The sequence below is a fragment of the Lepidochelys olivacea genome, assembly GCF_965140295.1.
Source record: "Lepidochelys olivacea isolate rLepOli2 genome assembly, chromosome: 1".
In the NCBI taxonomy this organism is placed as follows: Eukaryota; Metazoa; Chordata; order Testudines; family Cheloniidae; genus Lepidochelys; species Lepidochelys olivacea.
This window is the reverse complement of record NC_140411.1, coordinates 2636359-2662984: the sequence shown is the minus strand read 5'-3', so window position 1 is coordinate 2662984 and position 26626 is coordinate 2636359. Positions and strand designations below refer to the sequence as shown.

General features: G+C 47.3%; 1 protein-coding gene and 1 pseudogene across 2 annotated transcripts in view; both read left to right on the top strand.

The window, feature by feature from the left end:
- The window catches only part of LOC311514588 (olfactory receptor 52R1-like), a 272348-nt pseudogene that overhangs the window by 20437 nt on the left and 225285 nt on the right, over positions 1-26626 (top strand). The window lies entirely within an intron of this gene.
- On the top strand, positions 946-1887 carry LOC311512965 (olfactory receptor 52D1-like; the record flags this gene model as incomplete). Its single annotated transcript, XM_084614460.1, has 1 exon — positions 946-1887. One exon carries the CDS (start codon positions 946-948, stop codon positions 1885-1887), a length of 942 nt encoding a protein of 313 aa, XP_084470586.1.

Here is a 26626-nt window from a genome sequence, read left to right as displayed (position 1 = left end):
AATGGGAGTGACGTCAACAGCTGTAGTGTTGACAAACCCACAGACATTAGATGGAGGAGCGAGAATGTCATTGGAGGGGAAGCAGGCAAGCTTCAGAGATGAGTCATCCAAACCCATTACCCACGTGAATGGTAATGCTCACAGCACTTTCCCTCCCCTCCCCTAGAATCATAGAATATCAGGGTTGGAAGGGACCCCAGAAGGTCATCTCGTCCAACCCCCTGCTCGAAGCAGGACCAATTCCCAGTTAAATCATCCCAGCCAGGGCTTTGTCAAGCCTGACCTTAAAAACCTCTAAGGAAGGAGATTCTACCACCTCCCTAGGTAACGCATTCCAGTGTTTCACCACCCTCTTAGTGAAAAAGCTTTTCCTAATATCCAATCTAAACCTCCCCCACTGCAACTTGAGACCATTACTCCTCGTTCTGCCCCAATACCTGCAGCCCCTGCTGCAGGTATTCAGGAGGCAGTGTACAATCAGTGAAAATGGCTTGAACCAGGTTTCTCTTTCAGCGGCCTGCAATGGGCCAGATCTCCAGGTGGTGTAAATGGGTATAACTGTAATGGCTATCTGCCCATTTCTGACAGCTCAGGACTGAGCTTGATGAGTCTATTTTCAGGCAGAATTTTCATGGACAGTTCATAGTGCATCTAATGAGAGGAATGTAGAGAAAAAGAAACTGTGGTTTGAACTGCTACAGAGCCCTCACTTACCGCTTATTGTCTCTGTAATGAGAGTGGAATGGCTGCAGTGCAGGAGCCAAGAATAGGCTATTCGTCCCTCACTCTTTTTGTGCCATTAGCACAGGACACGTGAAGAACTAATGCTGAGAAAACACCACCTTGTCATGGTCCCATCAGACGGTTACTGATTGTTTTAATGGTTAGTTACAGGGGCAGGAAGTAGCCGTGCCGTGGAATTGAACATACACAACCAGCCGCACCATGGCATTTTCCAACTGGACCACGCCCCACCCCTCCACCTTCATCCTCCTCGGCATCCCGGGGCTGGAGGCGGCGCATGTCTGGATCTCCATCCCCTTCTGCTCCGTCTACCTTCTGTCCCTCCTGGGGAATGGCCTCCTCCTGGCTGTTATCAAGACCGAGCCGAGTCTCCACGAGCCCATGTACCTTTTCCTTTCCATGCTGGCACTCGCCGACCTGGTCATCTCCACCACCACCCTGCCCAAAGCCCTCTGCATCTTCTGGTTCAGCGAGCAGGCCATTCACACCAACTCGTGCCTGGCCCAGATTTTTTTGATTCACTCACTTGCTACCATGGAGTCCGGGTTTATGCTGGCCATGGCCTTTGATCGCTACATCGCTATCTGTAATCCACTGCGACACTCGGCCATCCTGACCAATCAGGCCATAGCCAAGATAGGGGTAGGCATTGTGATGAGGGGGGCCGTGTTACTGGGCCCACACCCATTCCTGCTGAAATGGCTCCCATACTGCAGGACCCACGTGATTTCTCACACCTATTGTGAGTTCATGGCACTCGTGAAACTGGCCTGTGCAGACACGACGGTCATGAGAGCCTATGGTCTGCTTGTGGCGTTTCTAACAGGGGGGTTAGATTTTATCCTCGTTGTCCTGTCCTACATCTTGATCCTCCATGCCGTCTTCAACCTCCCCTCCAAGGATGCACGGCACAAATCCTTGAGCACCTGCGGCTCCCACATCTGCATCATGCTGGTGTTTTACACCCCCGCCTTCTTCTCCTTCCTCTCCCACCGCTTTGGCCACGTGGCTCCCCATGTTCACATCCTAATCGCAAACATGTACATCCTCTTCCCTCCCATGATGAACCCCATCATCTACGGGGTGAGAACCCCACGCATCCGGCAGAGGGTGCTCCACGTCTTGGGCATCAAGCCATCCTGAAACCCACGGCATGGGTCAGCAGCTGGGGAGCAAGGTCTGTGCAGGTGATGTGAGGGCCAGCAAGGCCAGGGATCCAGACAAGTCACTCACTCCTTACTGTGAAAACCCACCACAGCCTTGCTGAGCAGCAGGGCTAATAAACATACTTGTCTGGGTCTGTAGCACAACACGGCTTCAACTTTTCATTGCACAGCAGTGGCTACATTACGGCCTGACACCATTACTACTTGCCTACATGCTATGCCAAGCTGGTGCTCCTGTCCACCTACCCACCCTAGCCTGGGAGGCAAGGCAGTTTCCCTTCCCCTGGGTCAGAGCTGGGCTGTCCTGGGTGCTGGGTGTCAGGACGACCTCATCTCCCTGACCATCCATTGCTCGCTACAGTCGAGGAGATTCCTAGGCACCAACCTCCCGCAGATACAAGGAGCAGGCCCCAGAGAGCACTGAGCCCTTAGCCACGGTTCTGGTGTGGTGGCATGGCTCCGGAGTGACCAGGGGACACAACCTGGGCACCCTGGCTGCCTGCTATGGGGAAAGGGTGGGGTTAGTGAGTTGTCATGCCAACAGGAGAGCCCCCTGCACCTGAGAGCCTTTACTAAGCTCCACCCAAGGCTGCCTCCCCATTACGGATAATGTGTATAGGAGCTGTCATAAATATAAAGGGAAGGGTAAACCCCTTTAAGATCCCCCCTGGCCAGAGGAAAAATCCTCTCACCTGTAAAGGGTTAAGAAGCCAAAGGTAACCTCGCTGGCACCTGACCGAAATGACCAATGAGGAGACAAGATACTTTCAAAAGCTGGGAGGAGGGAGAGAAACAAAGGGTCTGGGGCTCTCTGTATGCTGCTTTTGCCAGGGACAGAACAGGAATATAGTCTTAGAACTTTTAGTAAGTAATCTAGCTAGGTATGTGTTAGATTATGATTTCTTTAAATGGCTGAGAAAAGAACTGTGCTGAATAGAATGACTATCCCTGTCTGTGTGTCTTTTTTATAACTTAAGGTTTTGCCTAGAGGGATTCTCTATGTTTTAGAATCATAGAATCATAGAATATCAGGGTTGGTAGGGACCCCAGAAGGTCATCTAGTCCAACCCCCTGCTCGAAGCAGGACCAATTCCCAGTTAAATCATCCCAGCCAGGGCTTTCTCAAGCCTGACCTTAAAAACCTCTAAGGAAGGAGATTCTACCACCTCCCTAGGTAACGCATTCCAGTGTTTCACCACCCTCTTAGTGAAAAAGTTTTTCCTAATATCCAATCTAAACCTCCCCCACTGCAACTTGAGACCATTACTCCTTGTTCTGTCATCTGCTACCATTGAGAACAGCCTAGAGCCATTCTCTTTGGAACCCCCTTTCAGGTAGTTGAAAGCAGCTATCAAATCCCCCCTCATTCTTCTCTTCTGCAGGCTAAACAATCCCAGCTCCCTCAGCCTCTCCTCATAACTCATGTGTTCCAGTCCCCTAATCATTTTTGTTGCCCTTCGCTGGACTCTCTCCAATTTATCCACATCCTTCTTGTAGTGTGGGGCCCAAAACTGGACACAGTACTCCAGATGAGGCCTCACCAATGTCGAATAGAGGGGAATGATAACGTCCCTCGATCTGCTGGCTATGCCCCTACTTATACATCCCAAAATGCCATTGGCCTTCTTGTCAACAAGGGCACACTGCTGACTCATATCCAGCTTCTCGTCCACTGTCACCCCTAGGTCCTTTTCCGCAGAACTGCTGCCTAGCCATTCGGTCCCTAGTATGTAGCTGTGCATTGGGTTCTTCCGTCCTAAGTGCAGGACCCTGCACTTATCCTTATTGAACCTCATCAGATTTCTTTTGGCCCAATCCTCCAATTTGTCTAGGTCTTTCTGTATCCTATCCCTCCCCTCCAGCATATCTACCACTCCTCCCAGTTTAGTATCATCCGCAAATTTGCTGAGAGTGCAATCCACACCATCCTCCAATCATTTATGAAGATATTGAACAAAACCGGCCCCAGGACCGACCCTTGGGGTACTCCACTTGATACCGGCTGCCAACTAGATATGGAGCCATTGATCACTACCCGTTGAGCCCGACAATCTAGCCAGCTTTCTACCCACCTTGTAGTGCATTCATCCAGCCCATACTTCCTTAACTTGCTGACAAGAATACTGTGGGAGACCGTGTCAAAAGCTTTGCTAAAGTCAAGAAACAATACATCCACTGCTTTCCCTTCATCCACAGAACCAGTAATCTCATCATAAAAGGCAATTAGATTAGTCAGGCATGACCTTCCCTTGGTGAATCCATGCTGGCTGTTCCTGATCACTTTCCTCTCATGCAAGTGCTTCACGATTGATTCTTTGAGGACCTTCTCCATGATTTTTCCAGGGACTGAAGTGAGTCTGACTGGCCTGTAATTCCCAGGATCCTCCTCCTTCCCTTTTTTAAAGATTGGCACTACATTAGCCTTTTTCCAGTCATCCGGGACTTCCCCGGTTCGCCACGAGTTTTCAAAGATAATGGCCAATGGCTCTGCAATCACAGCCGCCAACTCCTTCAGCACTCTCGGATGAAACTCGTCCGGCCCCATGGACTTGTGCACGTCCAGCCTTTCTAAATAGTTCCTAACCACCTCTATCTCCACAGAGGGCTGGCCATCTCTTCCCCATTTTGTGATGCCCAGCGCAGCAGTCTGGGAGCTGACCTTGTTAGTGAAAACAGAGGCAAAAAAAGCATTGAGTACATTAGCTTTCTCCACATCCTCTGTCACTAGGTTGCCTCCCTCATTCAGTAAGGGGCCCACACATTCCTTGGCTTTCTTCTTGTTGCCAACATACCTGAAGAAACCCTTCTTGTTACTCTTGACATCTCTGGCTAGCTGCAGCTCCAGGTGCGATTTGGCCCTCCTGATAACATTCCTACATGCCCGAGCAATATTTTTATACTCTTCCCTGGTTATATGTCCAAACTTCCACTTCTTGTAAGCTTCTTTTTTTATGTTTAAGATCCGCCAGGATTTCACCATTAAGCCAAGCTGGTCGCATGCCATATTTACTATTTCGACTCATTGGGATGGTTTGTCCCTGTAACCTCAACAGGGATTCCTTGAAATACAGCCAGCTCTCCTGGACTCCTTTCCCCTTCAAGTTAGTCCCCCAGGGGATCCTGGCCATCCGTTCCCTGAGGGAGTCGAAGTCTGCTTTCCTGAAGTCCAGGGTCCGTATCCTGCTGCTTACCTTTCTTCCCTGCGTCAGGATCCTGAACTCAACCAACTCATGGTTACTGCCTCCCAGATTCCCATCCACTTTTGCTTCCCCCACTAATTCTACCCGGTTTGTGAGGAGCAGGTCAAGAAAAGCGCCCCCCCCCCAGTTGGCTCCTCTAGCACTTGCGCCAGGAAATTGTCCCCTACGCTTTCCAAAAACTTCCTGGATTGTCTATGCACCGCTGTATTGCTCTCCCAGCAGATATCAGGAAAATTAAAGTCACCCATGAGAATCAGGGCATGCGATCTAGTAGCTTCCGTGAGCTGCCGGAAGAAAGCCTCATCTACCTCATCCCCCTGGTCCGGTGGTCTATAGCAGACTCCCACCACTACATCACTCTTGTTGCACACACTTCTAAACTTAATCTAGAGACACTCAGGTTTTTCTGCAGTTTCGTACCGGAGCTCTGAGCAGTCATACTGCTCCCTTACATACAGTGCTACTCCCCCACCTTTTCTGCCCTGCCTGTCCTTCCTGAACAGTTTATAACCATCCATGACAGTACTCCAGTCATGTGAGTTATCCCACCAAGTCTCTGTTATTCCGATCACGTCATAGTTCCTTGACATCACCAGGACCTCCAGTTCTCCCTGCTTGTTTCCCTGCTTGTTTTTTTAATCTAATTACCCTGTAAGGTATCTACCATCCTGATTTTACAGAGGTGATTCCTTTACTTCTATTAAAAGTCCTCTTGTAAGAAAACTGAATGCTTTTTCATTGTTCTAAGATCCAAGGGTTTGGGTCTGTGGTCACCTATGCAAATTGGTGAGGATTTTTACCAAACCTTTCCCAGGAAGTGGGGTGCAAGGGTTGGGAGGATTATGGGGGCAAAGACATGTCCAAACTACGTTTCCCAGTAAACCCAGTTAAAGTTTGGTGGTTGCAGTGGAAATTCCAAAGGCAAAGGGTAAAATAATGTGTACCTTGGCGAACTTTTAACCTAAGCTGGTAAAAGTAAGTAAAACATAAAGTAAAACTTCAGTCCCCAGAACAATCAAGAAGCAGGTCCTCAAGGAATCAATCCTGAAGCACTTACATGAGAGGAAAGTGATCAGGAACAGTCAGCATGGATTCACCAAGGGAAGGTCATGCCTGACTAATCTAATCGCCTTCTATGATGAGATTACTGGTTCTTTGGATGAAAGGAAAGCAGTGAAAAAATTGTTTCTTGACTTCAGCAAAGCTTTTGACATGGTCTCCCACAGTATTCTTGTCAGCAAGTTAAAGAAGTATGGGCTGGATGAATGCACTTTAAGGTAGGGAGAAAGTTGGCTAGATTGTCGGGCTTAATGTGTAGTGATCAATGGCTCCATTCTGGATGGCAGCCGGTATCAAGTGGAGTGCCCCAAGGGTCGGTCCTGGGGCCAGTTTTCTTCAATATCTTCATAAATGATCTGGAGAATGGTGTGGTTTGCACTCTCAGCAAATATGCGGATGATACTAAACTGGGAGGAGTGGTAGATATGGTGGCAGGTAGGGATAGGATACAGAGGGACCTAGACAAATTGGAGGATTGGGCCAAAAGAAATCTGATGAGGTTCAACAAGGATAAGTGCAGGGTCCTGCACTTAGGAAGGAAGAATCCAATGCACCGCTACAGACTAGGGACCAAATGGCTAGGCAGCAGTTCTGCGGAAAAGGACCTAGAGATGACAGTGGACGAGAAGCTGGATATGAGTCAACAGTGTGCCCTTGTTGCCAAGAAGGCCAATGGCATTTTGGGATGTATAAGTAGGGGCATAGCCAGCAGATCGAGGGACGTGATCGTTCCCCTCTGTTCGTCATTGGTGAGGCCTCATCTGGAGTACTGTGTCCAGTTTTGGGCCCCACACTACAAGAAGGATGTGGAAAAATTGGAGCGAGTCCAGCAAAGGGCAACAAAAATGATTAGGGGTCTGGAACACATGACTTATGAGGAGAGGCTGAGGGAACTGGGATTGTTTAGTCTGCGGAAGAGAAGAATGAGGGGGGATTTGATAGCTGCTTTCAACTACCTGAGAGGTGGTTCCAAAGAAGATGGTTCTAGACTATTCTCAGTGGTAGCGGATGACAGAACAAGGAGTAATGGTTTCAAGTTGCAGTGGGGGAGGTTTAGGTTGGATATTAGGAAAAACTTTTTCACTAGGAGGGTGGTGAAACACTGGAATGCGTTACATAGGGAGGTGGTAGAATCTCTTTCCTTAGAAGTTTTTAAGGTCAGGCTTGAGAAAGCCCTGGCTGGGATGATTTAATTGGGGATTGGTCCTGCTTTGAGCAGGGGGTTGGACTAGATGACCTCCTGAGGTCCCTTCCAACCCTGATATTCTATGTAAGCTTAGGAGGTTTTCATGCAGGTCCCCACATCTGTACCCTAGAGTTCAGAGTGGGGGAGGAAACTTGACAGGGAGTATTGCTGATTCAGACCTTAGCCAAGGCCAGATGAAGCCACTCAGGGAAGGACTCTGTCCCCTGTCCCATGCAAGAATAGGTTAAAGCATAGGCCTCCTTCTGCAAGAGCCGTTACACACGCTGGGGTCCAAACTCAGTTTAAAGCCATAGCTCACTCAGGTCCAGGCTCCGATAGTCTGGCTCCCACCTGCCAGGGCAGCATCACACAGCTGGCAGGTACAGGGGAGGGGAAGGAAGAAGCCAAGTCTCTCATGATGGGCTTAATCTCTATGGTTTAGTGCCGGCTGCCTTCTTTTGGGACGGCCTTGGGAGCAAAGGGGACAAAACCCCACTCACCACCGCCCAGCAGCCCCAGGAGTGCAGAACAGGGCAGGGGGAAAGGTGTGGGGGTGGGGGCTGGCATGGAGGCCCGGGGAAGAGGGGGAGCAGTGTTGCAGCCTCCCCTGATGAGCAGACCCAGACAGGGGTGCTGCCTGTGCCTCCCACACCCACACAGTCAGGTCTCCTGTCCCCACAGCCTGCCCTAGGGGCATCCTGGGGCTGATGGTAGCCTTCCTCTCTCTGCCGGAGCTCTGGTGGCCTGGGGTCGCCGCCTCGGAGCTCACGCTGGGCTGAACCGGGCTCCTGCCACACACCCGCACACCAGAAGCTCAGCTGCAGATGGTTTGACTCCTATTAATACTCATCAGAGCCCCTTGGGCATGATTGGCAGTTGCTGCTCACCAGTGGAAATCCCCTTCCCCACCAGGGCCCCGTCAGTCGCCCCAGGCCTCTCCGTAGGACTTGTTAGTGCCCCCAACCCTCCCCAGTGCCCTGTGTGTGCTGGGCAGAACCTGCAGCCTCCACATGCCCAGCAATGCAACCACAAAGGGCCCTCGAGCTGGGACAATCTCTAGGAAAGATGCAGACTCTGGTTCAAATAGCTATTGAGCAGAGCGGGCCTTGTTCCCTGCCCCACTGGGCTCAGGGGAGGGGGAAGGTTACTGTGAAAAGCCACTAGCTTTTCCAGGCGCGTCTGCATTTGTGTCTTCCCCACAGGAACCCGCAGGTTCTCCAACGTCTTCTGTCACTTCACATTATGCAGCATCTTCCATGCAAACTGCCCCTTGTCTCTCTGATATCCTGGGACCAGCACAACTACACCTGCACTGCAAACAACCCTGAACTAGCTGACAGTTTACACGAGGCAGCAGGAGTGAGGCGTGGCTGGGAACAGACAGTGGGGGGGACTGCCCAGACACTGGACCTAGCCTGGAGGGGTAGAATCAGATACTAAAGGCTCAGGAGGCAAGGAATGCGAGCCCTGCAGGCAAAGGCTGAAAGAACTGGGTATGTTTAGTTTGGAAAAGAGAAGATTAAGAGGGGACATAATAGTGGTCTTTGAATACTTGAAAGGCTTCCATAAAAACAATGGAGGAAGATTGTTCTTTCTTGCCACAGAAGGCAAACTCCAGCATAGCAGATTTAGATGAAATCTCAGGAAAAATTCCCTAATTGTCAGACCAGTAAGACAATAGAACAGCTGTCTGAGGAGGTTTGTGGAAGCTCCTTTGTGGAGATTTTCCAGCGAAGGCTGGACAGTATTCTGTGTGGGATGGTTTAGACATAACACATTCTCCATCTTGGCAGGGGTTAAACTTGCTGACCCTTGCTGTCCCTTCTTCCCCTGTGGGTCTATGATTCTATGTGCTCCTCAGCACCATCAGCTTTCCCCCAGCCCTTAGTTTAAAAAATCCTCTATATGCCAGCAGGATCGTTCCATGTTGACTTAGGTGGACGCTGTCCTTCCTGTGTAGACTCATCCTTTCCCGAAAAGTTCCCTCGTTCCTAATAAATTTAACCCCCTCCTGCCTACACCATCATCTCATCCATGCATTGAGACCCTGAAGCTCTGCCTATCTAACTGGCCATGCGCATGGAACTGGAAGCATTTCAGACAATGCTACCATGGAGGTACTGGACTTCACTCTCTTACCTAGCAGCCTAAAATAGGGCTCCAGGACCTCTCTCCTATCCTTCCCTATGTCATTGGTACCTCCATGTACCATGACCACCGGCTCCTCCCCAGCTCTACTCATAAGTCTATCTAGATGCCTCGAGAGATATGCAACCTTCGCACCTGGCAGGCAAGTCACCATGCATTTCTCCCGGTCATCACAAACCCACCTAGCTATGTTTCTAATGATCAAATCCCCCATTACAATTACTGTTTGGTGAGGCTTATCAAAGCTGAAGTTCTCTGGGGCATTAAAAAGTGACATGTCATTGAGATCTTGTCCTCTTTGTAGCTGTTCCATCTGTCTGCAACCTTTGTTGTTGTTTCCCTTCTTTTTTTGTTCTTAGTTTCTTCCTGACACAGTGTAATGTTCCTGTACCAGATACAGACTGGTTACAAACCTTGTTGTGCACTCTAGGTGTGTCCAGCATAGAATCCATTAATACTCCGCCAGGTTTGGCTGAGGTTAGCATCAATAAGGTATTTTACACAAAGTATTCAGACTGGTTCCAACAGTATAGTACACTTTTAGCATTGCATTATAGGTCCCAGCACTAGCGAGGTTGCCAGGCCTCTCTCCACTACTGTCTTTAGATTGTGTATTAATTATATAGATCACTTAAGAATCCTCAGTTATCACGTTAAGGATTGAAAGATTCTTGTCCCAAAATCAGGCCCAGTATTATTTAAATTATTATATAGTCGGGAACCCCGATGTGCACAGTTACAACAACCACACTGTAGGAACTCTTTTATATTTTACTATCGTTTATTAATACAGGTAGCACGGTTGGAAACACCCCAACGTAACAAGCTAGATAAAGAATGTACATCTGCACTTCCACATACTCACACCATCCCTTGTAGAACCACCGGAAGTGTTATCCATCATCTTCCTCATCACCTTGCCCATCATCACTGGTGGCCATCATTCTGGCACCTCCCAAGGACCACATCTCCTTCTCCTACTGCTCATAGCCTGGGATGCCACTTTTATAATATGTTATGCTGATGTTGTTATGTTTGATGCAAATTCAGTAGGGAATTTTTCCCTTATTTGTCTTTCCTCACCTTACTAATGTTGAAGCGTCTTTTTCCTATAGGTCAATATATCATTGATCTTAACTTACTATCACAGACTCCAATTTGTTACCATGGCCCTTTTGTGGTTATGTGTCACATTTGTTATTTCCGTCCTAACCAGACATTTCAGTCTGGTCTTAAACGGTTACTTTGTTTTTTTTCCAAATTGTGGTGTACCTCTTACATTTAAAAGGGTCAGAAATTGGGAAAGCCCCTTTGCCAACCTGCTTTAACACATCATATCTGGACCTTATGCTTTAGCTCATCACCATCTAGCTGGGTGAAAGGTCCCAAACATATGTGAGCCCACTTCGCTATCTGGGTGAATGGTCCCAGACCTGTGTATGCTAAATTTGCCCTAGCGCAACATATAGGATGTAGCCTGTAAGTCCCTCGTGTTACAGCCGAACTACTTTAATATAAACCCATTGTAATAAAACAAATAATCAAAACATAAAGAAATAAGAAATCTAGAAGAAAATATATTTCTATAGGCGAGCAAGCAGTTAGCCCTATAGGTTACATCTCTTAGGCACATTTGTTGTGCTTTCACCTCTCAACCCCATCCTCCTGCCAAGGGCCAAGGGCCTGCTGGTGCCTCTGTCCGAACTCCCCCGTCTGCATCTGGCGCTCTTAATATGTCCGGCACACCATTGCTGCTGCTCAGAGCTGGAGGGGGCAAGTCATGTAACTGCATCTCTGGCCCCCATTCTCCTGACAAGGGCCGGACCTGTGTCTGTCTATCAGCCCCTTAAAGGGGCTGGTCATGTTCCTGCATCTCTCAACCCCATTCTCACAGGGGCAGGGTGTTTGTCTGAATCTCTCAGCCCCGTTCCCCTCATCGGGGCCAGGCATGTGTCTGGGACTCTCGGCTCTGTCCCCTCACAGGGGCTGGGCATGTGTCTGTGTCTCTCAGCCCCTTCCCCTCACAGGGGATAGGCGTGTGTCTTTGTCTGTCAACCCCTTTCCCCTCACATGGGCTGGGCGTGTGTCTGTGTCTCTCAGCCCCTTCCCCTCACATGGGCTGTGTCTGTCAGCCCCTTTCCCCTCACAGGGGATAGGTCTCTGTCTGTGTTTCTCAGCCACAATCCCCTCACAGCTGCCAGACGAGTGTCTGTGTCTCTCAGCCCCTTTCCCCTCACATGGGCAGGACATGTGTCAGCATCTCTCAGCCCTGTTCCCCTGACAGGGGCCAAGTGTGTGTCTGTGTATCTCAATCCTGTTCCCCTTTTGAGAACCAGGCTTGTGTCTACATCTCTCAGCCCCTTTGCCCTCACTGGGGCGAAGCATGTGTCTCTTTCTTTGGCCTATTCAGCCACCAAGTAGGGCTGTGTGAATTAAACTGTGATCTCTTCAGGGAAGAGACTGGTTTTGGTTTTGTATTGGATGGTTTCCAGTCTATGTATGGTGCTATGCAGCTGTATAATGGATACCAAGTATTAATATCTGTAGCGTATAAGATAAGAGTAGTGTTAGGGGGCTTATTCCTTCACCCACTTACTTCCCTGGTCCTTCTCGCATGAACAGAGAGCAACAATACCCGAAGTCCAAAGGTGCAAACAATTCGATGTTTATTGGGGTGAACTTCCAGCAAGCATGATTCCAGTTTCCTTCCTTAGTATCCTCCTTCCCAGCTCTGACACCACAGAGCCTTACACCTGTGTCCCTGTTCCCATTCCTACTCTTAGCCAAACATGATTCCAACTTCCTTACTCGCATTCCCTGTTCCCATTTCCCCCTTTAGCAAAACATGATTCCAATTTTCTTACCCCCATTCCCTGTTCCCATCTCCCACACCCACCCCCTCCCACCCACACCCAGTCACTTCCTCATTGACTACAGATTATATAGTAAAACTTGAGTTCTGCTTAGCTATACCTTAACCAATCATTTTCCTGAAATTTAACTAACCAATCCTAACATATTGTAACATGATTATGTAACCAATTATATCCCACCACCTTAATTAGTTTACACCCAGAAAAATTAATTATACAGCAGACAGGAACAATCACAGAACCAGACAGAGATTATACAGACAAACAATAGCAAAGTGGGAACTATAATGACAAGACAATACAGAAGTGAGTTTTTCACATCCCAGCTATTGATAAGTGAGTTCTTGCCAGACAGGATGCTATCAAACTAAGTTTCCTTTTACATTTTCTAGGCACTTCCCTTTCCCTGGAGGTGATAGGAATACAATCCTGTCCTGATAGTGCCTAACAGCCCAATTGCACCTTATTTCAGTGTGACTAGTTTGGAATGTGAGGAGGTGACCGGTCGCTTCCCAGCTTATGGCTGCCTCTGCTGCTTAGCCAAAGGCCTTAGCCTAAGAACAGGGCCTCAGACTGTCACAGTAAGAGAAGGCCCTTACACCAGCAGACAGTGATTTTGATTCTTTCTTTCATACCTCTATAATTAGCCAAGTGATAAGAATACACCTAAATTCTTAGAGTATAGGCCTTTACAGACATGCCTGAATATCTGTATCCTAACAAGTAGTATCCATTTGAATCATTTCAGAGCCCTGTAGCAGAGCTCAATGTGGTCTATGTTTCAGAAGCCACCAGAAACCAGCCAGTTTCTACCTGAGCCCAGTTTGTACCTGAGCCTTGAACTTTGGGGTATATTTAGAACATACACCTGTTTGGGACCTAGCAAACCATTGCTAAAAGCTGATATAAATCATTGAGAGTGATGGGTGATAGAGATCCACAGAGATCCCCACCAATGAGCCATCCAGCACCCAGGCTGAGGGTATCATGGCAGCTGAGGGAAGAGGTTTCCATTTCACATTTGTCCTTAGAGCTCCACTGAGGTGATCTGACCAGATGCTTTCCTTGGGCAGGAAGTGGAGGTGAAGTCCATGGTGACATCTCTATGATCACATACTAGTGTGAGTGATGGCAGGTCATGAATGGGTCAGAGGCCATGGTGATGAATGTTTTATATTCCTAGATTAAATTAGACAGGCACACACTGCTTACATTCCTTTCTGCTGAGAGATACGGAGAACCCTCTCCCGGATCTGTTTAGTTTGCACCCCATACACAATGGGGTTTAACATGGGGGGCACCAGCAAGTAGAGATTGGACACCGGGATGTGGACATGGTGGGGGACATTGTGGCCAAAGCGGTGGGTGAGGAACACTGCAAAGAGCTACAAAAGTACCTCTGAAAACTGGGTGACTGGACAACCAAATGGCAGATGGAATTCAGTGCTGTTGAATACAAATGGGTTCTAAATTGGCTGTTACCATTAAGAAAGAGATCTTGCACTCACTGTGGATAGTTCTCTGAAAACTTCCACTCAATGGCAGTCAAAAAAGGGAACAGAATATTGGGAATAACTAAGAAAAGGGTTGATAATAGGACAGAAAACATTTGAAGAAAGATATATTGAAATTGGACAAGGTTCAGAAAAGGGCAACAAAAACAATTAGGGATATGGAACAGCTTTCATATGAGGAGAGATTAATAAGACTGGGACTTTTCAGCCTGGAAAAGAGACAAATAAGGGGGGACATGATAGAGGTGTATAAAAGTATGACTGATGTGGAGAAAATGAATAAGGATGTGTTATTTATTCCTTCTCATAACACAAGAACCTATGGATTATCAAATGCAATGAATAGGCAGCAGGTTAAAACAAACAAAAGGAAGTACTTCACACAATGCACAAACAGAGGAACTCTTTGCCAGAAGATGTTGTGAAAGCCCAGACTATAATAGGGTTAAAAAAAAAACCTAAATGGAGGATAGGTCCATCAATGGCTGGGCAGGGATGGTGTCCCTAGCCTCTGTTTGCCAGAAACTGGGAATGGGTGACAGGGAATGGATCAGTTGATTCCCTGTTCTGCTCATTCCCTCTGGGGCACCTGGCATTGGCCACTGTCAGAAGGCAGGATACTGGGCTAGATGGACATTTGGTCTAACCCTGTATTGTTGTTCTTATGTTCTTATGATCTTTTGTGGCAATAAGCTATGTGAAAATGTGTTTCCTGGATTCATAGACCCCCAAATCAGAAAATACCATTGTAATTATCTAGTCTGACACAGGCCAGAGAATTTTCCAAAAATAATTTTGGCTCAGATCTTTTAGAAAAACATCCAGTCTTGAATTAAAAATGGTCAGAAATGGACAATCCACCACAACCGTTAGTAAATTGTTCCAGTGGTTAATGATCCTCACTCTTAAATATGTATACTTTATTTCCAGCCTGAATTTGTCTATCTTAAACTTCCAGCCATCACCTTTTTCTGCTAGACCGAAGAGCCCATTATTAAATATTTGCTCCCCCTTCAGGTACTTACAGACTGTGATCTAGTCCCCCTTAGCCATCTCTTTGTTAACCTTAATAGATTGAGCTCCTTGAATCTATCAGTATAAGTCAGGTTTTCTAATCATTTTATCATTCTTGCGACTTTTCTCTGAATCCTCTCCAATTTATCAACCTACTTCCTGAATTGTGGACTCCAGGACTAGACACAGGATTCCAGCAGTGGTCACAGCAGTGCCAAATACAGAGGTAAAATAACCTCTCTATGCCCGGCCAAGATCACCAAATCTTTTTCAAAGTCACTTTTTCCCAGGATAGAATCCCCCATCCTATAAGCATGGCCTGTATTCTTTGTCCCTAAATAGATGCATTTACATTTAGCTACATTTAAAACACATAGTTTGCTTGCACCCAGTTTATAAAGTAATGAGATCCCTCTGTACAGTGACCTGTCCTCTTCATTATTTGTAAAAAGAAAAGGAGTACTTGTGGCACCTTAGAGACTAACCAATTTATTAGAGCATAAGCTTTCGTGAGCTACAGCTCACTTCATCAGATGCATATCGTGGAAACTGCAGCAGACTTTATATATACAGAGAGAATATGAACCAATACCTCCTCCCACCCCACTGTCCTGCTGGTAATAGCTTATCTAAAGTGATCATCAGGTGGGCCATTTCCAGCACAAATCCAGGTTTTCTCACCCTCCATCCCCACCCACACAAATTCACTCTCCTGCTGGTGATAGCCCATCCAAACTGACAACTCTTTACACAATGTGCATGACAATCAAGTTGGGCTATTTCCTGCACAAATCCAGGTTTTCTCACATCCCCCCCACCCCCATACACACACAAACTCACTCTCCTGCTGGTAATAGCTCATCCAAACTGACCACTCTGGTTTAACTTGGATTTAAACTTGAAGAGTGGTCAGTGGATGCTAGTATAGCATAGGTTAAAACTTCCCCAAGGTACAAATTAATTTCACCCTTTGCCCTTGGAATTTCCACTGCCACAACCAAACTTTAACTGGGTTTACTGGGAAATGTAGTTTGGACACATCTTTCCCCCAAAAATCCTCCCAACCCTTGCACCCCACTTTCTGGGGAAGGTTTGGTAAAAATCCTCACCAATTTGCATAGGTGACCAGACCCAAACCCTTGGATCTTAGATCAATGAAAAAGCATTCAGTTTTCTTACAAGAAGACTTTTAATAGAAGTAAAGGAATCACCTCTGTAAAATCAGGATGGTAGATACCTTACAGGGTAATTAGATTCAAAACACAGAGAATCCCTCTAGGCAAAACCTTAAGTTACAAAAAAGACACACAGACAGGAATATTCATTCTATTCAGCACAGCTATTTTATCAGTCATTTAAAGAAATCATAATCTAACACATACCTAGCTAGATTACTTACTAAAAGTTCTAAGACTCCATTCTTATTCTGTCCCCGGCAAAAGCAGCCTACAGACAGACACAGACCTTTTGTTTTTCTCCCTCCTCCCAGCTTTTGAAAGTATCTTGTCTCCTCATTGGTCATTTTGGTCAGGTGCCAGTGAGGTTACCTTTAGCTTCTTAACCCTTTACAGGTGAGAGGATTTTTCCTCTGGCCAGGAGGGATTTTAAAGGGGTTTACCCTTCCCTTTATATTTATGACATGCCCCCCAAATCTCAGCTAGGGTGAAACGCTGGCTGGGATTTCTTCCTGGAGGTCTAGGAAAAACAGAGTTAATAAGACACATGCACCTCTAAATATACTACCAAGTACATAAAGACTAAGAATATTTTCCACATATCAAGGATGATTTTAACCAGTTGATTCTAGGAAACTTTCATAGGAGAGTGCATCAGCCACTTTGTTAGATGCTCCTGGGATGTGTTGGATGTCGAAATCAAAATCTTGGAGAGCTAAACTCCACCAAATAAGTTTTTTGTTATTTCCCATGGCGGTATGAAGCCACTGTAGCGCAGCATGGTTGGTTTGCAGGTGGAAACGCTGTCCCCAAACATATGGGCGTAGCCTTTCCAGGGCATAGACAATGGTGTAACATTCTTTCTCACTGACTGACCAGTTGCTATCTATCTCAGACAGCTTTTTGCTGAGAAACACTACAGGGTGGAATTCTTGATCCAGTCCTTTCTGCATTAAAACTGCTCCCACACCGCGCTCGGATGCATCTGTGGTTACTAGGAACGGTTTGTCAAATTCTGGGGCCCTTAGCACAGGGTCAGACATGAGTGTCACTTTAAGTTGGTTAAAGGCCTTCTGACACTTTTCAGTCCACTGAATGGCATTTGGCTGTTTCTGTTTGGTTAGGTCTGTCAGTGGGGCAGCGATTTGGCTGTATTGCGGTACAACTCATCTGTAATAACCGGCCAAGCCTAAGAAGGATTGAACCTGTTTCTTTGACTTTGGGACAGGCCACTTTTGGATAGCATCCACTTTGGCCTGTAGGGGGCTGATAGTTCCTTGACCCACCTGGTGACCAAGGTGAGTCACTCTGTTTAGGCCTATTTGACACTTCTTAGCCGTAACAGTTAGTCCTGCCTCCCTTATGTGCGCAAGGACTTTTTGTAGATGTTCCAGGTGTTCTGCCCAGGAATCCGAAAATATGGCCACATCGTTAAGGTAGGCTACTGCATATTCTCCTAATCCCGCTTGGAGACCATCTACAAGTCTTTGGAAGGTGGCGGGTGCATTTCGCAGTCCGAAAGGGAGTACATTAAATTCATACAGCCCGAGATGTGTGGTGAAGGCTGACCTTTCCTTGGCGGATTCATCTAGCGGTACTTGCCAGTACGCCTTGGTTAAGTCCAAGGTAGAGATGAACTGGGTCCATCCCAGTTTCTCTAATAGTTCATCTGTGTGTGGCATTGGATAGTTGTCTGGGCGAGTTACAGCATTTAGCTTATGGTAGTCCACACAAAAACTTATCTCCCCATCTGGTTTGGGAACTAGAATCACTGGAGATGCCCATGCACTTCCAGAGGGGCAGATTACACCCATCTGTAACATATCCTGGATCTCCCGTTCTATAGCAGTTTTAGCTTGAGGAGACACCCGGTAAGGTTGGACTTTTATTGGGTGAGCATTACCTGTGTCAATGGAGTGGTATGCCCGTTCAGTCAGTCCTGGGGAGGCTGAGAATGTTGGCACGTAGCTAGTGCACAGATCCTTGATCTGCTTCGCTGCATACGTCCAAGGGTCATGGAGAGGTTCACCTCTTCCACACCACCACCACATTTCCCTTCATAGTAGACACCTTCAGGTCACTCATTGTTGTCTCCTCCCTGGGCTGTAAACTGACAAACCTTTAATTCTCTGGAATAAAAGGGCTTTAGAGAATTAATATGCTACACCTTAGGCTTTCAGTTGGAGGTGGGGAATGCTATGAGATAATTAACAGCTCCCAGGCGTTCCTGGATCGTGAATGGCCCTTCCCACAATGCTTCCATTTTATGGGCCTGGAGCACTTTTAAGACCATGACCTGGTCCCCTACTTTGAAGGAACGCTCTCTGGCATGTTTATCATACCAGGTTTTTTGTTCTTTTTGAGCATCCTGTACGTTTTCTTTTGCAAGGGCTAAAGAGGTTTGGAGGGTGTTTTGTAGGTTGGTTACAAAGTCCAGAATGTTAGTTCCTGGAGAAGGTGTAAATCCCTCCCATTGCTGCTTCACCAACTGTAATGGTCCCTTAACCTCACGGCCATATACAAGTTCAAATGGGGAAAACCCTAAACTGGGATGTGGTACAGCTCTGTAGGAAAAGAGCAACTGCTGCAACACTAGGTCCCAGTCAACGGAGTGCTCATTTACGAATTTGTGTATCATGGACCCCAAAGTTCCATTAAATTTCTCCACTATGCTATTTGTTTGATGGTGGTAAGGAGTGGCAACCAAGTGATTTACCCCATGAGCTTCCCAGAGGTTTTCCATAGTTCCTGCCAGGAAATTAGTCCCCGCATCTGTGAGGATGTCGGAGGGCCAACCTATCCTGGCAAAAATGTCTGCTAGTGCCTGGCACACACTTTTAGCCTTGGTGTTGCTTAGAGCTACTGCTTCCAGCCATTGGGTGGCAAAATCCATGAAAGTCAGTATGTACTGCTTTCCTCTGGGTGTCTTTTTTGGAAAAGGACCCAGAATATCCACAGCTACTCGCTGAAATGGAACTTCAGTGATGGGGAGTGTCTGGAGAGGGGCTTTGACCTGGTTTTGGGGTTTTCCCACTCTTTGGCATATTTCACAAGACTGGAAATAGGTAGAAACATCCTTGCCCATTCCCTCCCAGTGGAACGACACCCCCAAATGGTCTTTGGTCCTGTCACCCCAGCATGGCCACTAGGGTGATTGTGGGCTAAGTTCAAGAGCTTGGCCTGTTGTTTAGTTGGAACTACCAACTGTCTCTGAGGATGCCAGTCTTCCTGGTGTCCACCAGAAAGAGTTTCCTTGTATAAAGGTCCTCTTTCTACAACAAACCTGGATCAATTAGAAGAGCTGAGAGGCGGTGGGTTGCTCCGTGCCGCCGTGCAAGCTCTCTGGAAGCTTTCATCTGCTTCCTTTTCGGTCTGGAACTGTTCTCTTGATGCTGGAGACATCAGTTTCTCATTGGATTGTGGATCTATGCTTGTTCCCTCTGGAAGCAATGTAGGGGATTGGACTGTTTCCATTGACTGTGAACCGCTCTCCGCTGGGACACTATGTTGGGGTTCAGGCTCTGGCTGAGCCTCTTGTGTATGGTTCTGGGCTGCTGCCGGTTCAGGTTCGGTGGGGCCCTCTGGTGTTGAGGTTGCAAGTACTGGATTCAGTGCTGGCACGGGGTCTGGTGTTGGTTGTTCGGCTGGTTCCGGTTCTGGGACTGGTTCCGTCTGGGTCTCTGGGACTGGATCCACTACTGCTGTTGCAGACATTGGCCTGGGGTCCAGATCCATCACTTCTGACCAGGTCCTGACAGAAGTTTCCGGGACAGAGCTAGGCCTCATGGCTTGTTTTGCCTGGCTGCGGGTGACCATTCCCACCCTCTTGGCCTGCTTCACATGATTGGCCAAGTCTTCCCCCAACAGCATGGGGATGGGATAATCGTCATAGACTGCAAAAGTCCATGTTCCTGACCAGCCCTGGTACTGGACAGGCAACTTGGCTGTAGGCAAATTGAAAGAGTTGGACTTGAAGGGTTGAATCGTCACTTGTATCTCTGGATTGATTAAATTGGGGTCCACTAAGGAAGCATGGATAGATGACACTTGTGCTCTGGTGTCCCTCCACACAGTAACCTTCTTCCCGCCCACACTCACAGTTTCCCTCCGCTCCAAGCATATCTGGGAGGTATCGGGGCCTGCGGACCTCTGGTGTGAGTCCGGTGTAGTGAACTGTAATCTGTTGGGGTTCTTGGGGCAGTTGGTATTTACATGCCCCAGCTTTAAGACATTTAAGACATTGTAGAGCTGACGGGTCATTGGGGCGAGGTGGGTTGCTGGAGAACGGTGTGGTGGGACGATAAGGTGTCTAGTGGGTTCTTTGGGAGGTAGGTGGGGCCTTGGGTGGCCCCCAGTAATAGGGTGTGGTCTGGGGTTGTCCCTTCTGGTCTCCGCTCCAACTGTGACCAGTTTTCTTCTTCTCTGCCACCTCCACCCATCTGGCTCCAATCTCTCCTGCCTCGATTACAGTTTTGGGTTTCCCATCTAGGATGTATCTTTCCATTTCCTCAGGAACCCCCTCTAAGAATTGTTCCATTTGCATTAGGAAGGGCAAATTTACTGGAGATTCAACACTTGATCCTGATATCCAGGCATCCCAATGTTTCACAATGTGGTCAGCATGTCGGGTAAATGACACGTCTGGTTTCCACCTTAGTGCTCTGAACCTCCAACGAGAATGCTTGGGTGTTATCCCCATTCTGACTCTTGCCTTGGATTATAACAGTTCATACTTGTTCATGTGTTCTTTAGGCATTTCAGCTGCCACCTCAGCTAAGGATCCACTGAGCTGCGGCCTCAGCTCTACCGCGTATTGGTCGGTAGAGATGCTGTACCCAAGACAGGTCCTTTTGAAGTTTTCTAAGAAGGCCTCCATATCATCGCCTGCCTTGTAGGTGGGGAACTTTCTGGGATGGGAAGTGGTGCCTGGAGAAGGATTGCTAGGGTTTGTTGGTATATTCTGCTGAGCCTTTACCATCTCCATCTCCAGCTTCCTGTCTTTTTCCTTCTCCTCCAGTTCTTTGGCCCTTGCCTCCATTTCCCTCCTGTGGGCAGCCTCCTGTACCTCTTTCTCCAGCCGCATATGTCCTATCTGTCTTTCATGTTCCTTTTGTTTTTCCTCAGCCTGAAATCTGGCTAATTCCAGCTTTTGTTGAGCCATGGATTCTGTCATCCTAACCTCTCTTTTTTAAACTAACTTTACACCCGAGGTTTAGAAATAAACAAACAAAACTTGGCTGTAAAATTTTGCTGTGCTGGAATAGGATACCTATTCTCTGATAGTGGTTGTCAGCCTACAGAAAAAGACAATTCCCTTTGTCTCTGCTCTGGCCCCAAATCAAAGTAAAAAACCTCCAACTACTTGGAAACCTGCTTACCAGCAGCCCAGAGGAAAAAAAAAATCCTTTCAAACCAGTGCTTCTTGTAAAAAAAAATCAAAATCCTAAAAAAACCCCCAAAAACCCTGCCACTTTTGTCTCCAGGCAAATGGGTAGAACACGCCCCCCCCCCATTTACTTTTAGAGGAAAAAAAAACCTTTGGTTTGCGAAGACTGTGCATTTCCCTGCAGGAGTTAATTACTCTGCCTCCAGGCAAACAAAACCTGCAATTCACAAAGATAATCCCCTTTTGTCTCTGCTCTGGCCCCAAAGCAGAGAAAAAACTAGCTGCTTTCAGTTGCACCTCGTTTCCAGCAGCCCCAAAGGAAAAAAAAATATTTCCTTTTTAAAATCTGTTTTTCTGGTTCAAAAAATCTCAAATTGATCTCAAAAGGATTTCAGGTTAATCCTACCATGCTGCCACCATGTCAAGTTCCTCCCCCACTCTGAACTCTAGGGTACAGATGTGGGGACCTGCATGAAAACCTCCTAAGCTTACTTTTACCAGCTTAGGTTAAAACTTCCCCAAGGTACAAATTAATTTTACCCTTTGCCCTTGGAATTTCCACTGCCACCACCAAAGTTTAACTGGGTTTACTGGGAAATGTAGTTTGGACATGTCTTTCCCCCTAAAATCCTCCCAACCATTGCACCCCACTTCCTGGGGAAGGTTTGGTAAAAATCCTCAACAATTTGCATAGGTGACCACAGACCCAAACCCTTGGATCTGAGAACAATGAAAAAGCATTCAGTTTTCTTACAAGAAGACTTTTAATACAAGTAAAGGAATCACCTCTGTAAAATCAGGATGGTAGATACCTTACAGGGTAATTAGATTCAAAACATAGAGGATCCCTCTAGGCAAAACCTTAAGTTACAAAAAAGACACACAGACAGGGATAGTCATTCTATTCAGCACAGCTATTTTCTCAGCCATTTAAAGAAATCATAACCTAGCACATACCTAGCTAGATTACTTACTAAAAGTTCTAAGACTCCATTCCTGTTCTGTTCCCGGCAAAAGCAGCAAACAGGCAGCCCCAGACCCTTTGTTTCTCTTCCTCCTCCCAGCTTTTGAAAGTATCTTGTCTCCTCATTGGCCATTTTGGTCAGGTGCCAACGAGGTTACCTTTAGCTTCTTAACCCTTTACAGGTGAGAGGATTTTTCCTCTGGCTAGGAGGGATTTTAAAGGCATTTACCCTTCCCTTTATATTTATGACAGCCCTCTTCACTGAATTACTGACTGGACAGTGACAGAGACATTAAACCTTTTCCTGGCCTTACTGTGCTGTGTCAGTTTGACAATCTGGGGAATCAGTCTCACTCGTTTGCCACTTTTCTAATTGCTGGTAAATGGACCCTATAACTCTGCTCAAAACCCCACCTCTTCTGCCAAGACTCCACCCCTGCTTTCCCTCTTCCCCCTAAGGCACCACCCCTGTCATTTCCACCTCCCTGCTGGAATGTAGCTATTTCAGATTTTTTTAGGGTGGCAACGTGATTCCAGGGTTGCCTTAAGCTCTCGAAAATTCTAGTTTACTGGCAGATAAATTAGCAAATAGCTGACAAGAGCACTGCATCTAAGTCCTATATGAAAGAAAGAAAATGAAATAAGTATTTGACCCACTCATATCTAAAACCAATATGTTCTTACATCTTATAGCAAGTCACATAAGAGACACTGGTTAGGTTTAAAATTTATATATTTATTTATATATTATATATATATACTTTGTTACTAACTCTGTAGAGACAGAGACCCTGTCAGGACTCCTGGATTCTATCTCAGCTGTGGGAGAGGAGTGGGGTCTAGTGGGTTACCATGGGGGCAGATTAATGTGGGTTCTATATAAAAACATCAGAAGGGCCATATTTGGTAAGATCAATGGTCCATCTAGCCCAGTATCCTGTCTTCGGACAGTGACCAATTCCAGGTGCTTCAGAGGGAATGAAGAGAACAGGCAATTACCAAGTTATTAGCATCACCCAGTCCCAGCTTCTGGCAAACAGAGACTAGGGACACCATGCCTGCCTATCATGGCTAATAGCCATTGATTGACCTATCCTCTATGAACGTACCTAGTTTTTATGGGAACTCTGTTACCATTTTGGCTTTCACAACCTCCCCGGGCAAAGAGTTCAACAGGTTGACTGTGAAGAAATGTTTCCTTTTGTTTGTTTTGAATCTGCTTCCTTTTAATATCTTTGGGTGACCCCTAGTTCTCAATTTCCTTATTCGATTTTTCCACACGTGTCATAATTTTATAGACCTCTCTCATATCCCCTTTTAGTCTCTTTTCCAAGCTGAAAAATCCCAGTTTGTTTTAATCTCTCCTCATGCGCAAGGTATTCACGGCCTTAATCATTTATGTTGCCCAAGATAGCAACAAAATCACTTTCACAATGCTTTACTGGTGACACAGAATCCAAAAGGCCGTTCCCTTAAAGCAACCTAGAACCCAGAAAGCCAAGTCAAGTATCATGATGATTATGAAATTCTTGTTCATCATAAACAAGTTCTACCAATTCCAAAGGATCAGACACATCCTCTCCCAGGTCAAGGAATGTTTCAGATATTACCCAAATACACACTTACAGCCAATTCTTATTAACTAAACTAAAATTTATTAAAAAGGGAAAGAGAGAGAGTATTGGTTAAAAGATCATTATACATACAGACATGAATAGAATTCTTATGTCAGTTTCATAGTAGAGATGGTGGGCTTTGTAGCCACATAGAGTTCTTTCAGAATTAGTCTATATAGTCAAAATATTCAATATCAGGGTAGTTAAGTGTGTAACTGGAGACCACAGTCTTGTGACTCAAGCTTCCCCTGATAAAGCTTAAGCAGATCTGAAGTTAAAAGGATCAGGACCCAAGAGCCCTTTACACAGTTCCTGGGCAGCACAGCAGTCCTTGGGTGAACAATAAGCTTTTGAAGTCACCTTCTCTTTCCTAAACATCACCGGTAATTAACTATCTGGATTAATGTAAGGTAATTATCCATTAAACAGTTCATAGACAGTTTACCACAAACTTTAAAGAGACAATGTGTGGATGAGATGATGGTGTTGGGAAGAGGGTTTTTTTAGGAACTGGGGAAACATTTGGGAAAGAAGGTGATGGGGGTAGAATTTAGAGAGAGGGACGGATCGACTCCGGAGGCTGGATGGTTCAGTCTAGGTACCACTGTTTATTGCATCAGAGGTGTTACAAGCTTGCAAGTGACCATAATATAATTCAATTTAGCATCCTTGTGGCAGGAAAAACACTACAGGAGACGAACATTTTAACATTTAACTTCGCAAGGCGGAATTACACTAAAATGGGGAAGTTGGTTAAATAGAAGTTAAAAGGTACAGTGCCAAAAGTGAAATCCCTGCAAGCTGCCTGGAAATTCTTTAAAGACACCATAATAGAGTGTAACCTCTTTGTACGAGAGGGGCCTTTGAACTTTAGTGGGAATGTTCCAGTTGGGAAGAGCCTGTGTGCTGTAATCTAGCTTTAGAAACTACAACTCCCATGATGCCTGGGGCAAGAGCGAAAGACTCCCTCTTCCAGGGAGTGCAGAAGGGAGCGGGCGGTGGGCTCCAGTGTGGGAGAGCACTGTCTACACCAGGAGCTGCTGCTTTGAGCCTGCTGGGGCTTTGATGGAGCAGGGAGCCTCAGGTGGCTTCCCTGGGGCCAGGGCAGAGACTGTTGCTGTGCCGGGAGCTGAGGGAGGTGGGGGCTGCAGTGAAGGTCTGTGAATAACCCCCACCCTTATTTGGGAGAGTTCTTGCAAGTGTAGCCCCTCCATCCTCCTGTTCACTGACCCAGTGTGAGGTTGTTCAGGATAGGGGACGCCTATCTGTTGACTTTTTAAACAACTTTGGGGACCTGGGCCTGAGGCTCTTTTGTGTGCTCTGCATTGTGAGTCAGTGTGCATTCACCTCAGAGCAGACCCGCTCAGACAAACCACCGGGAACCAGGCTTTATTCTGTAAAGAACTTAGAACAGGATCCCAGTCCAGCAGCCTCCTCTCTGCTCCCCTGCTCCATGCTCCCAGCTCAGTCAGGGCTGAGACCCCCTGCTCAGGGGTGGCAGGTTTGTAGAAATTTTGGTGGTGCCCAGAACCTGCCCCTCCCGAAACTCCACCCCACACCTGCCCAAGGCTCTGGGAGGGACTGTGGGTGGGGGAGGAGGTCTGGGGTTCAGGACCTGGGCTGGGGCAGGGGATTGGCTGCAGGAGGGTTGCAGCGTGCAGGCTCTGGGAGGGCATTTGGGGATGGGAGGGGGCAGAGGGAGCAGGTGCAGGTTCTGGGAGGGAGTTTAGGGATGGGGGTGTGTGGAGGAAGGGGGCGCAGGGGTGAGGGCTGTGGGGTGAGGCTGGGGATGAGGGGTTCACAGTGCAGGAGGGGGCTCAGGTCTGGGACTTGGGGTTGGGGTACTGGGGGCGCAGGCTCTGGGGTGGGGCAGGGCCAGGGATGAGGAGCTTGGGGTGCAGACAGGGTGCCCCAGGGCTCGGGTCAGAGAGGACTCCCGCACTCTGCTCCCCACTGGCAGCAGCGAGCTCCGGGTGAGGGACCCCTCCTCTCCCCCCCCAGCACACTCACTCTGCACATGCTCCTAGGGCCCCTCTCAGGTCCAGAAAGCCCCCTCGCCTCCCCTGTGGTGTCCCTTATACTCGGTACCGGGGGGGAGGGGGGGCTCCCATCAAGTGTGGCCTCCCCTGCTGTTGCCCCTCACCGTAGCCTCACTGGAGGTGGGGTATGGGGCTTCCCCTTGCCCAGCATGGGGAAGGAGTGGTGGCTGCGGGAGGAGGGGGGGCAGATAACAGGTCAAACACTCACCGAAGCCCCAGCAGCTGCTCCGGTGAGTGAGGTCCACTGTAGCTGATCAGGTCTCCCGCCGAAAGCCCCCTCGGCGTCTCCTCCTGGTGGGTGCCGGGGCAGGGGAGGGCTGAACTCAGCTCCAAGAACAGTAACCCAAAAGCTACCCCCTAATTTTGAGTCTTTCTTTTTCTTAAGAAGGACCTTGAACAGCAACTAAAAAACTGCCAACAGGGGACTTCTTCTTTAAAAGATGCTCTAAAGAGAAAAGGAAAAGGAAAATTCTTAAAATGAACATTTCGATTAATTCTGTAAATTCCAAAAGTTGTAACTCTTTTTTCTTGGATTCATAGAC